The sequence below is a fragment of the Tenebrio molitor genome, chromosome 4, assembly GCF_963966145.1.
Source record: "Tenebrio molitor chromosome 4, icTenMoli1.1, whole genome shotgun sequence".
Lineage (NCBI taxonomy): Eukaryota > Metazoa > Arthropoda > Insecta > Coleoptera > Tenebrionidae > Tenebrio > Tenebrio molitor.
In genome coordinates this window covers 3,886,520-3,900,377 of record NC_091049.1, presented here as the reverse complement: position 1 = coordinate 3,900,377, position 13,858 = coordinate 3,886,520, and the positions used below count along the sequence as shown (strand labels likewise).

At 36.1% G+C, this 13,858-nt stretch overlaps 2 protein-coding genes across 5 annotated transcripts in view; one reads left to right on the top strand and one right to left on the bottom strand.

Annotated features, from left to right (window-relative positions):
- Window positions 1–3,736, top strand: part of LOC138129782 (farnesol dehydrogenase-like) — a 29,623-nt gene extending 25,887 nt beyond the window's left edge. The window contains exons 2-5 of one of the 4 annotated variants that reach the window (XM_069046084.1): window positions 2,687–2,800; window positions 2,845–3,300; window positions 3,349–3,504; window positions 3,556–3,736. In XM_069046084.1, the coding sequence (XP_068902185.1) occupies window positions 2,693–2,800; window positions 2,845–3,300; window positions 3,349–3,504; window positions 3,556–3,597 (762 nt within the window). In that variant the 5' untranslated portion in view covers window positions 2,687–2,692 and the 3' untranslated portion in view covers window positions 3,598–3,736. Of the gene's footprint in view, window positions 1–2,622; window positions 2,801–2,844; window positions 3,301–3,348; window positions 3,505–3,555 lie in introns of those variants that run through there. The other 3 variants (XM_069046086.1, XM_069046083.1, XM_069046085.1) reach the window with 3 other exon arrangements.
- A 6,752-nt stretch (window positions 3,737–10,488) lies between these two features.
- Window positions 10,489–13,858, bottom strand: part of Cals (calsyntenin-1) — a 33,967-nt gene continuing 30,597 nt past the window's right edge. The window contains exons 7-9 of the mRNA XM_069046077.1: window positions 13,498–13,815; window positions 13,123–13,440; window positions 10,489–12,440 (exon numbers count right to left, since the gene is read on the bottom strand). Coding sequence (XP_068902178.1) covers window positions 12,234–12,440; window positions 13,123–13,440; window positions 13,498–13,815 — 843 coding nt within the window. The 3' untranslated portion in view covers window positions 10,489–12,233. The remainder of the gene's footprint in view (window positions 12,441–13,122; window positions 13,441–13,497; window positions 13,816–13,858) is intronic.

Below are 13,858 nucleotides of genomic sequence, written 5' to 3'. Positions count from 1 at the left end.
TAGGTTGTAGTGCCCAGTAGCCCAATACAATGCAATGAGAATTAACTTCAGCGAAGAAATGTAAACACCTGTCAATTCACAGTCGATGTACTTTTGTCGAAAGCTTGATGTGATAAGCCCTCCTTTATCATTTACATCACTCCGCCGTGAATGTGTTCACTTCTTGCAGTTCTTGCATAACACGCCGCGTTGTCAAAACCATCAGGTTTAATACATTCAAACTCCACTTTGCGTGAGCAATGTTCACATAAGCATAAACACTCAAATTTAAGTCTGTTATGAAGGTGTCCAGTACATCTGTTTTATTTCGCTACTGTAGCGCCTAGCGCGAGTGTTTTGTCTCTGACCCCTTGTGGAATACCCATGCAACATACCTACCCCATGAACCTTCTCCTCACAGTTCAGAGAGCAGACGCTGGACGGCAGCAGTGTGAAACAGATCACTGTAAATTTTCCAAAATAATGTGCACTGCTGTGCAGAAAAATCGCGTACGTACACTTCAAAAATCAAGCAATCAAGTTTTCGAGTATTTTTTGCTTTGTAAATGTGGATTTTGATTTGTAAATAGGTTATAAACTGTCACTGAGATTGTCACTACATATTTTATTTGTTATTAGGAAAATGAAACATTTGTTTAACACTGACAAATAAAACGTCAAAACCAATCTAGACCGACTTAATACAGTGAAAAATAGGTGTACGCGATTTTTCTGCACAGCAGTGTAGATATACAGGGTGTATTAAAATGGCGCATAAGATTTATTCTATATTGAAATACAAGCAAAAAAAATAGCTTCGACTGTAATGGAGAAACACATTTAAATAGTATTTCGAACTTGAGTAAAGTCAAAAAGTAACAAGGACTGTCATTATTGTTGTTACCATCATTATTAACATTACCAAATTCAAATTTTTTGTTTGGTATTCAACGTAGATTCGCGTGACACAAATTTTATATGCCATTTTTAATACACCCTGTATATCGAAAATTCGAACATACTCGTATAGTACACTTGCCACCAAAAAAAATGGGAAATTTACTTACACGAAAATTTATTTTTGTGTTTTTTAATCTGTTTAATTTGGGTTTTTTTCAAAAGAGGTTAGAATTACCTGTCATTGTCACCGAAATGACTAATCAAAATAGTTTAATTAGACTTAGTTTGACACGAATAAAACTGACATAAGCTGACAATTAATAATCTGATTTACATGATCAAATTTTAGATTTCCCATTTTTTTTTGGTGTTCAGTGTAGTTTTCAATGACATCCGTGTTATCACTATGACAGTATGTTGGTATCACTTGTTGGTTCAGTTTAGTAATTTTGAATTTCCTAATTTGGCAATTGACCTCGACGCGGCAAATTGACAAATTCAAATTATTATCTATCATTTTCGACAAATCAAAGAAAATATATAGTCTAATTCGGATTCTGAGGATGACTTAGTTTAACCATGTTTTACGCCATGTTGAAGGTTGAGTTTTATTGTTTGTTGCTGATGATTCACGAAATACAGGCTTCAGAAAAATAATCTCTTTCAAAATCAGAATAAAAAAATATACAGTTGGTTGCAAAAAAAAAACGGCAAACGAAAATTTTCCTAATGTAAATTTGGTTTTGTCGATTTGTCAATTAATTGTCAACTTGACAATACCTATCAAGTGATTTTTAAAAATGTCATTGAATTTTGACGTTAACTCTAACTCTCGTAAGAAGGTTTCACACTATGGAAAAATTGCAAAAATGTGTCAATTTTATTCTGACAGTTCCCGTTTTTTTTGCAACCAACTGTACCAAGCTATTTGAAAAAACAAAGTTGAATACAGGGTGATTTACGAGGAATAATGAGCCCGACGGAATAGAAAATGCAACCCACAATACATTGCAACAAAAAGCCGGACATCGAAGCGGTAAATGTCCGGGTTTTTCTCCTGATGAATTGCGGGTTGCATTTTCTATTCCGTCGGGCTCATTATTCCTCGTAAATCACCCTGTATTATCTGACCTTGAATGACTTTTTGAAAAAAAAACCATGTTGTGCTTATAGTGTTTTTAAAGTGATTTATTACAGTTTTGGTTTTATTTAAATCGAGCCATAAATAACGGAGATATGGCTTGCGGCGTTTTTTAGGAAACAGCCTGTATAAATTTTCTTTCACCATAACCTCAATTTCTTATTTGACATTTTTTTCACTAGAATTTGCTTATACTCTGAATCCTGGTTATGAATTTGTGCGTATAAAAAATAAATAACATATTAAAAATGACACTGACAGCACGGATGTCATTGAGAACGACTATAGATTGAAAAGAGATAATAGAATGTAAAAACTTAAATACATATATAGTTGGCTCAAGTTGCAAAAAACCACTTGTCATTTGCAACAGCATTTTTTTCATATTTTTGAACCAAATAAGGGCAGAAAGAGACCAGAAAATCATAGTTTGCGTTGAATATTTTCCATATAAGTACAGTTTTAAAGTAATTTCAAATGACTAATGCCATAAAAATGCTGTTGCAAATGCAAAGTGGTTTTTTGTAACTTGAGTCAACTTTAGGTATTTAAATTGTACATAAATAGAACAAAACATAAACCTTGAAGTTATCAGTAACCTTTGCTAAGTTATAATCCTTTTCCCGACCTACTTAATAGACATACTTATTGGAAATTTACTTTAAGTGGAAAATGGTGCTTTCTATGGAGAGATGGGTCGGCAAAGTAGCTGTAGTGACCGGTGCCAGTTCTGGAATCGGTGCCGCAATCGCCGAAGATCTGGTCCAACGAGGCCTCATTGTGAGTATTTTTTTTCCAAAGAAAATTCCTACAATCTGGCCCAGGTTGTGGGAATCGCTCGCCGAGTCCACCTGATCGAGGAACGATCCAAGAAGCTTTCCACCACAAAGCTGCACGCGCTTCAAGCCGATCTGTCTCGAGAAGAAGAGATTGTGAAAGCTTTCAAATGGATTGGGGAGAATTTGGGACCCGTGCACATCTTGGTAAACAGCGCGGGAGTATTCAAAGGAGGACTCTTATCGGACGATCAAACTGAAATCTGGAAGCAACAATTCGACATTAACGTGTTGGGGTTGTGTATTGCCACAAGGGAAGCGGTCAAAATGATGCAGACCAACGATATTCAAGGACACATCATACATATCAATAGCATTTCGGGACACTGTGTTCCCAACTGTCCTAAAACGAATGTTTATCCTGCGGCGAAACACGCAGTTACCGCTCTTACGCTAACTCTGCAGCAGGAGTTGAATCAGATGCAAAGCAAAATCAAAGTTACGGTAATTGTGTAAATTGAATGTTACAAATGAAGGAAATTATTGTTTTAGAGTATCAGTCCAGGTATGGTCGCCAGTGAATTGACAGTTTTCAATAAAAGTCTGACAGAAAGGCGTAGGAAATTTTTTGAATCGTTGCCACATTTAAAGGCTGAAGATGTAGCCGATTGTGTCGCTTATGCATTGTCGACTCCTGCGCACCTCCAGGTAGAGATAAATCAAGAAGGATTTTAATAGGTAAATGATATGGGATTGTAGGTGCACGAGTTGACAGTTAAACCAATGGGAGAGTTGTATTGACAATTATTTCATCCAGTTTTCTACTAAGGAATTTGTAGATTGGGGAAGAAGAAACGAAAACAACTCTTGATGGTTTCGTCTGTCAATCAGTTTTGTTTCCAATTTTCAGTTGTGGTTAGTTTTTGTAAAAATAAAACATTAAAAAAAACTGTCTTATTGTCCTAAATCCGAACATGATAATTCATAGTTATTTAAGATATAAAAAGTTATCTTTATTGCACGAACGGGTTTGAAATACGACCGAAGTACGAGGGAGTATTTTAAAGGATGTGAGTGCAACAAAGGAACTTTTTACACGTATGTCTTACAACATTTTATCTACGATCGTGAGATCATCGCACCGGTTTCAACATAAATTTGTATAAAATAATTATCATTGATTCAATATTTTAAGAATAACCAAAGTCGTTTGAGAACCACGTCGTTTAGCAATCTACTTCTAAACAATGTTTCCAACAAATTGTATTGTTGTATTCTGACAGTTCTGTGCCATAAAAGCGTGCACTAAAAGTTTTATAGCACGATTCCGTCAGTTTCACTAAACGTCAACTTTGACAACAATTTTTAGTGCAGAAAGTACCCACTTTTTACACGATCGTACATAAAATTTAAAAAATTACGACAAAATATTCACAGCAAAATGGAATAAAAATAAGTTTGTAAGTTTTTAAAGTCGCTGACGATTCCTTATCTGGAGTGGCAATGTTGTTATCATTGTCTGGGCAGTAATCATAATGAGTGACTAATGTTAATCATTAAAAGTCACCCGCTACAAAGTGATCAAGAAAGACTGTTGCGACTAACTTCCTATTGTTGACGGCTTGACACTGACAGCCGCATTAAAAATTAATTTATTAATTAAGAAGAGTTAAGAGTTCATTTATGTTTGGAACACTTCGAGATACAAACAAGTAAGTACTGAAAACTCCCGCATCAATGAAAAAATATGCGTTTTTTGAAAAACGTAAGGATACGTGAACAAATGGCATGACAATTTAGACAATACCTAAATTGTGGATGCGCCACTGTCTTGGTTTCATAATCGAAATCATAAAAGCAATAGTAAAGACAAAGAGAACTCTCGGTTTTTACACGCTTCATACACTTTTTGTATGACAAAAAAGGATCTTCTTATCGGAGGTTGGATTGGCGTAAGTCAGTTACAGTCAGTTATTAGTTGCAGCTCAACAAGCGGTGCAGTGCAGCAGTGTATTAATAATCGTGTATTTGTTATTAAATCGTTTAAAATGCTAAATTTTACAAACGTGGAATTAACGGATATGGTACTCGCGTACGGGGTGGCGGGTGGCAACGCGCTCCAAGCACAAATACTGTACCGGAAATTATTTTATTTATTGTTGGTGATAGTGATAATTTAATTGGACCACACATCTTGCAAAGTGAGCAAAGTAGTGCATTTAATCACGGGTGCGGAAGTTGGGCGTCTGAGCCAAAGGCGAGGACTCCAAACGTACGAGTGATTAAATGCCCGTTTGCTCATGCGTGTTGAATCTGATTTTTTCCATGCATGATCATAAAATACAGTCGCGGAATCGAAGTTTCGGGCAGCATTTTTTTGTCACTGTTTGAATTTTAATAATAGCAGTGAGTATAGTCTTTCTAACTCACGTTGAGCCAGCAATAAAAGTAAACTGCGTACCCTCATTACCGCAAATGCCATCATCCTCTTTTAAATAAAGATTGATTTATACCGAAAAGAAGCCGGCCTGTTGGGCCCGGTGTACCTGGAAACCATCGAGAAAGAGCAAGAAAAACATCTGTCATTTAAACCATAAATTCATCTTCATTGTAAAGCTAAGAGGAGGTGACACTTGCGGTAATGAGGGTGCGCAGTTTATTTTTATTGCTGGCTCAACCTGAGTTAGAAAGACTATATATACAGTGCATTTTTTTTAACTGTTGCCATAGGGAATTGCATGGTAAAACTTGTACCCCCTGTTAACTTTTGTTCTGATGAAAATATTCAAACCATTTTTGGAACAAAGTTTGAAGATTTTTTAAACTATCGGATAGATTACAATTCAATATCCTAAACTGTCGAAAAAGTTGTGAAAAAAAATTTCTAGCGCGCCGGAATAATAGTACGTCGAGCGGTCGCCAAGAATAGCGTCCCTGTCGGCTCAACTAGCACCTGAGACCTGACCATCTCCACTTTTGACTTTTGTCACTTTCATTTAAAAAATAAATAGCGAGATTCCTCGAGGCTATGATTAAAATAAATAATAAATTAAAATATAAAACCTAATTTTTGTTCCCATATCGCCTACTACGTTTTTTGTCAAATTATTTACCTTCATTAATTTCAACTTTGAAGAGTAAAATTAGTAAAATAAAACTGCTTGTCGTTCGTTGTTCAAACAGTATGCATTACATAGCCTTATTAATGATTTATTACAAAAATAAAAATTTGCACCAAATCTGCAGTTAACAGTTAACAGTTAACAGAGGGTATAATTCTTACCATGCAATTCCCTACGACAACAGTTAAAAAAAACGCATAAGACGTCAACCAGAAACTGTGGAGGAATTAAGCGCAAGAATAACAGGCGAAGAAATTTTCAAGATCGCTTGGGACATTGTCTAGCAGTCGAACATTAATTACTTTAATAATTTCTGTTAATTTGTGCGTTAACGTTTTGTGTTTTTTAATAAATAAATGTTTACATGTTCTGCCTTCCAAAAGCTAAATTAATCATAGCTTCTAGGACATCTTGCTATTTTTTAAATGAAAGTGACAAAAGTCAAAAGTGGAGACGGTCAGGTGCTGGTTGAGCCGACAGGAACGCTATTCTGGCGGCCGCTCGACGTACTATCATTCCGGCGCGCTAGAAAATATTTTTTCACAACTTTTTCGACAGTTTAGGATATTGAATTCTATTCTGTCCGATAGTTTAAAAAATCTTCAAACTTTGTTCCAAAAATGGTTTGAATATTTTCATCAGACCAAAAGTTAACAGGGGGTGTAAGTTTTACCATGCAATTACCTATGGCAACAGTTAAAAAAAATGCACTGTATATCTATCATTATCTATCTGCATCACTATTTTTCAGAACTGTTAAAATCACTGAAACAATAATTTCTACAAAATTAGCCCAAAAGGGAACTCACAAAAACAGTTTTTCACAACAAAACGTGGATCAACAAAATTCCAAACAAAAGAGATTATGTTGTAAGGCGTTGCGTGTTTGTGATTGATTTACTGATTTTAGTTTAATCAGAGATACCAACACATAATGCATTGAGCATGAATTTTTCCAGAAGTTTACCCAAAGCAATTTCACGTAATCTAAATAACAGGTTAAAAATTTAAATAAGTCAAAAATAAGATAAGCTTTAGCTATTTAAAAAATTCTCACTACAACCTATTTGGCGCCCTCTATCGACAAACTCGCAAAACATTACACTTTGCTCACTAGTGATAAACTATTTTTTCCTCACTAGTGATTCAATTGCCATCTTTGCTCACTATTTTCAGTGAGCAAAGACCACTGAAATTCAATGATCATGGAAAAAAATGTTTTGTCCGTTTTTTCGACACAATTCACAGTCTGTGTCCAATTTCTTGCGTGATCATCATTTTCGTAGCATTTTCGTTTGCTCTACATTAGCGTTGACCACGGGCCGGAATGTGGTGAATTTTGAATTTTTAAATACGCAATTTCAGCCATCGCAAATCGTCTTCAAATGTCTTGGTGGCTTACGGCTTAAAATATGTTCGCCTATTTTGATTACACCATACACCCTGTAAACATATCTGGTTGCAGTGTTGGAAATAGCAAAAATGTCGGCATGTTTTTGATCTCGACTAACGTCTCGATCAAAAATCCCATGCCTAATACGGAAAAAAATTACATTTCCTAACTTATTGCACAAATAGCTATTTGAATTTTGTTCTATTACATCAGCTGCGAGCGTGTACAAAAAATACGTCATCATACATTAATTTTCGAGTTATTTGAAAAATACGAACGATAGGAAAAATGAGGTAGGTACAGCTTGGCTAAGCCATATTTAAAAAACTATAACCCATTTTTGACATTTCCTTGGGTTTTTTTAATTGCTATACTGGCCAGGTTTCGCCAAGGCTACACAGTTAATTTGCCTATCTTTTTCAAATTATATAAAATTTAAATAAAAAATTAATACAAAAAATGAAATAAAGAATACGTGCTTCGTATTTTTTATATACAGTGTGAACATAAAATTTTTAACAAAATTCATAATAGCGTTATGTGATAGGTATTTTTAAGAAAATCGCTCGGACAGGTCGATTTTTCCCGCAAAATGCCATCCTGTGACGTGCAATCTGTTTAAGTGACGTCATTGGTTTTTGCGCAATGACGCCATCACTATTTTTTTTAAATGACAACCCCCACTTTTTTCTTCTTTTTCTGATAGACCTTCCTACTACCTAAACTCCTAAACGATGAATGAAAAAAATTAGTACCTTACATAACAATTTTTTTTGAGAAAATGGCAAATTTTATTTCAAACATTTTATTTAATGCCCCAAATCTTCTAAATTGTAAGGACTATTAAAATAAACCTTCTATTTTAAATACACCCCTAGAGAAAAAAAACTACATTAAAAATTAAACTAAATTTGTGAAGTAAAATTTGTCATTTTCTCAAAAAAAAAAGTTATACATATAAGGTATAGTCTATTTTTTAATCAAAGAACCACGACCTGTTGATTTAGGTTTGTAAATATGAAATTTTACTAAATTTAGGAAATTTAATGATATCTGTTGGCTATACCAGCCAACGTCTGTCATTTATAATGTCCTTGAAAGTACGCAAACTCCGCAAACTCGCAGCTAAAATTTGAACGTGTTATTAAAAATGCCTCGCAAAGTAAGATTTATTAAACTCTCAAATTAGTTGTTATTAACTTTATTAACATGCTGCGCTACTAATATCTCTAATAACCTCAATTTTTATATGATGAGATTTTTCACCCTATGTCAAAAGTGTACAATGTTGTCAGCTCTATTTTGGGTGTAAATTGCGGTGTTGTGGTTCTTTGATTAAAAAATAAACTATACCAATTTTTTTCATTCATTGTTTAGGTAGTCTATCAGAAAAAGGAAAAAAAGTAGGGTTTGTCATTTGAAAAATTGGTGGTGACGTCATTGCTCAAAAACCAATGATGCCACAAACAAACTGCACGTCACAGAATGGAATTTTTCGAAATAAAATCGACCTGTCCGAGCCATTTTCCCAAAAACATCATGTAAGGCTATTATGAATTTTGTTCCAAACTTTATGTTCACGCTGTATATTTTTTATTGAAACAACAAAACCGGGCGGTTACAAAAATAAATGTCCATTGAATTTAAAATAGTTTGAAAATGAATTTAATGGTTCAAAACTTCTGTGTAGACGATGTTTTTTGTAAAAACTCTTTCTTGATTTGCTAAATGCCCTTGACTGTTATATTCAGAAATATAAAATCTCAAACCATCGAATGATCGAACTTTACTTGCTGCGACGTACAATTGACCATGTGTAAAAACTGGCTGTCTCAATAAAATTCCAATTTTTTCGAATGTTTGTTTTTGAGACTTATTTATTATCATCGCAAATGCAAGTATAATTGGAAATTGAGTTCTTTGAAAGTTAAATGGTAAAATAGGAATATGTTAAATTTATAGGTGGAATCAAAATTCTCTTATTGCGTGCGGTTCCATTTAAAAGTTCGTAATCAATAGCATTACGATGCATAAACTTGATGCGCATTCTTGTTCCACTGACAAATGCTTTCTTTGTATTTAAGTTTCTGATCAGTAAAACGATGCAATTAACTTTCAGTACTAACTTATGTGGTGACAAACCACTAATAGTCAAAGAATTTTATATTTCACTCCGAAGATTTTTTTTATAAATAATCTAAATAAACTCCCTCTTGGAGTCGATTTCTCTGCGGGGGGATTAAGCAGCCATAAATAAGTAGAAGTTGTCATCTCCTACCTATCCAATTCTCCATCATGCTGCAACCATAATTGATATCTCTGGTTAAGAGTAACAAATTACTGCATCTAATAAATCATTTATATGGTCTCGTAAAAAGTTCACCAAAAATATTTATTGGGGACCATCATCATTACGAGCTGTCCTATTCAGCCCTACCATAAGCAGTCTTGGATTCTAGCTTTCTATAACTTGATATTTGATTGCAATTTTCACATATAATACCACGAGCAGGCAAAATTATCCCCACGCTTGAGAACACCACTCGTGCTGCGCACTCGTGATATTCAAATTCAAACATGGGTGACATTCGTGACAGTACCACAAAAAAAATCGACATAATTTTGCCTAATCGTGGTATTATAAGTGAATATTAATTAATAAATTGTACACAGCCGATTACAATAATTACGTATCAGGAAATAAGACAAGAATTCTTTGTCATCAGATAATAACTTCACATCAACTTGCGTCTCTGAATTTCCGCCGCTATAATTTGATAATTATTGGCAAATTTAACCTCCAATGTGTGATTAAGAGGTTCCGGTTTTCATTTTATACTTCATATTCATTTTCTAAAAACTAATATTATCTAATCTAACTATCTAATGTTCCAAAACACATTTTTCAAATGAACAAAGGGCAAAGGGCAACACAGGGGGACTTTGATACTTTCTTGAAGAACTTTCGACTATAAAGTTAAGAATAATTTCTCAAACATTATCAAAACAATATTTTCAATACGGTAGGTAGTTATTGTTGGGTGCAACTCTACATTCTATCATTTCTATCAAGTACTCCAACTGAAATACATATTTACAATCTGTTGGTGGACTCCTTCGGCGGTCGGGAACAAGGAGTGGAACCTGTGGACGAGGTCTCTCAAAAATACCCTCGTGTATATTTGTTATTTATTATACATTTATGTATTACATAATTATTGTGGTATGACACCTAAAGATATTCGGATTATTTGATTTCTGATTTGTAAACACACAACAAAGCTCGTAACTGTTTTAAAGATACAAAGATTACAAATATATGCATGGAATGTAACGTTTTTGTTACGTACTTGTCAAAAATAGTGTTATTACTTCTTTTAAATAGTCATCTGACAGCGTTCGACCCGACTGGACCGGAAGTGCGACTTTCGCTGCACCTCCCCCGCTAATTAATAATAATTACACTTTCTACAGTTCAAATATACAAACATTTCTTTGTTATTTTTTCTCTTTAATATAAAATCGGAAAAACACGAGAAAATCGCACCGTCCCGTTGGCCGAACGCCGCGCTATTTCCCAACAGAAAATCAATAATGAAGTGCTTTCATTTGTTTTTCATTTTACTAAAACATTCTCTTGTTTTTCGTCAACATCACAGCTAACTATTCTAATATGCCAACACGTATAAACAAAATGGCGACCGAAAAACCAAACCGACCATAGAACACTTACATATTGCAAATATGATATAGATTTGTTCATCTTTTATACATCACTACTATTGCATATTATTTTATAATTTATCGCGTTTTTCTTGTAACAAATAAACCATTTTATTTATTCGTCATTATTAAGTACCCATCGTCTACGATTAAAAAAAATACTATTTAGCTGCAAAACTTTATGTACACCTTTTAGTAATAATTTCTTAATTTTTTTTCCTCAAGTTACTCGACTAATCAGAGACATGAAACTTGTGCGAGAGAGTCCACGAACACCGAAAAACCTAAATGAAAGGGATTGTTGCGTCACGAACGGAGTCGAAAACCAGCGACGGTGTAAAAAATTGATATGACAACACGAGGAATTATTCGGGTGGCGTGAGTGAGAGTTAGACGACTACCGGATAAGTACAAAAACCAAGCGTTAATGGTGATAATAATACAGTAAAAAATATAAAGTTAACGTATTCGATAATAGGCCCTAGTGTTAGGCTAAACAAAAAAACAAACGACTCAATAATTTAATGGCGGTCGAGGAGAGCCTTCCGATTTAGAGTATGTAACGCCGCTGCCACCGTAACTTCGGTTAAAAAATGAAACAAGCTGAATTATTGTCGAAGCTTCGAATAGAAGAGCGGAAGGCCGTCCCCCGGGACCCAACGTATCATAAAACTTAACTGGTAAAAAATAATATGGCTGCCCTTAACTAACCGAAACAAACAGGCTTCCAAGCGAAAGGGTGAAGGAATAGCTATTTATCATATATATAGAGTTGTATCTCTTCTCTTCTTCATAACTAATAGCTAAGTGAAAGGGATATACAACTTGTATAACTCTAACATTATGGACGATTATTATTGATATCAATCGCGACGCGTCCGTAAAACCTCCCCTGACACTCCCGGTGGCGATTTTACGACCGCCCGGCGAAATATTTTTTTTTATTTTGTTTTTTTTTGTATATTTTTAACTACGAAAAGGCTTCGCAACTGGCTCAAACCTTTGCGTACTTTTTGACCACCGAAGAGTAATTTACAAATGTGGTGTAGTAAACACGACGTCTCGAGCGGTGCGAGGTGTACTCACACCCGAAACGACATCAGCCCTGCTGTTTTTCTTGTTGTTAGTAAAATTTTTTTTGATGATTTTTTTTTAGAAAGTGATTTTTTGTGTTTGCGTGTGTCTGTCGGTGGAGTTTTTTACATCGTAGAATGGTCCCATTCTAGTTGGCTGATATTTTGGTAGTCGTGTTTGCGACTGCGCGACGGTTGTTCCTCCTCGTCGTCCGAGGAATCGGGGATTCTGCACGGACCGTCGATGTTGTCGTCGTCCGACGAACTGTCGGAGTCTGACTGGTCGCTCTCGCTGAACTCGGCCGGCTGACCCTCCAGTTTCCGCTCGGCGTTCTGCAAAATGCCAAATCAGAACGTTCAACAACGGTGGAAACATTACAAGGTACTCGCTGTGAAAAACGAAAGTCAGGTCGTCGATTAATTCACACGGAATTTAACCATCGTTGATCAAAATTAAATTAACAATATTATGTCCAAATATAAAATATGGTCTCGCTACGATGTCGAGACTTATACTGTGCTGTCCAAGGTCACTGCTGTGCTGTCTAAAAACTGCATGTTGCCAACTTCATAACAAAATCACAGCCTACTGTAATTCCGAATTTATTTTTATATTGCTCTAAATCATTGTTCTAAATCGTAATTATTTTATTTAGTTCTTTGGCCTTTTTCTTGTTCCTCATCCAGTGTTTTATCAAAAAATTACAGATATCTGTTTTTTTTATCAAAGAATCACGATGTAAGCGCTTGCAATAAAATGTTACTAAATCTTGGGAATTTAATGATATCCATTGGCTACATCCGCCAACGCCTGTCATTTTTAATGTCCTTGAAAGTACACAACCTCCCATTTAAAATGCCTCGGAAAGTGAGACATTTATTAAACTCTCAAATGAACACTACTAATATTTCTACATAACCTCAATTTTTATATGACGAGATTTAATGTTGCTTAACCCTTGTGGCTAAATAATGATAGTGCTTTCACATTATTGTTATTAATGTTGTTGCCCACCTCCATCGGATTGACGGTGATTGTCAAAGCTGAATCGTCCCACGTCATCTCGCTATCCTGCGCCTCCTCCGACGAGTTCCTGTGATGCGCCGCCCTGATCCTGATCACCCCCAGCACGATCATGAACAACAAGAAGCCGACGCACACCACCACAATGATGGTGACGGCGTGCGAACCGCCGCTCGCCACCAGATTCAGGTGCTCCGACGGGATGTAGTCGCGCGACACCACCGAAGCCGGTCGCAGCTCGACGTTGTGCTTGTTGATGGTGGCGTGGGCGACGATCGGTTCCTTCGGTTGGGGATGGATCACGGTCAACTGTAACGATCACCGATAGAGAGCGCTTCGACGCGAAACGTCTTCGTCGAAACTCACCGTCTGGACGTACTCGTTCGACGTGAATCTTCCGTTCAACTCCGAACAGGTAAGTTTGAAGACGCGGTTCAGGTAGTAGGCTGGTTTCCGGTTGGTGTACACGATCTGCCTCAAGACCTGCTGGTAGTTGAACACCATGTCCGACCCGGTTATGGTGACGCCGTCTTTCGACACCCTCGCCGCCATTCCCAGGCGCTTCAGCATCTCTTCGGGGACGCTGAGGTTCTCGTGGTCGGGGTTCAGGTTGGGGTAGATGGTCAGCGAGCACTTGTCCAGTTTCTGCTCCCCGGAGATGTGGATGTCGGCCAAAACGCGAACCTACAGGAAGGAGTATCATCGTTACATTACTGTTACAACACGG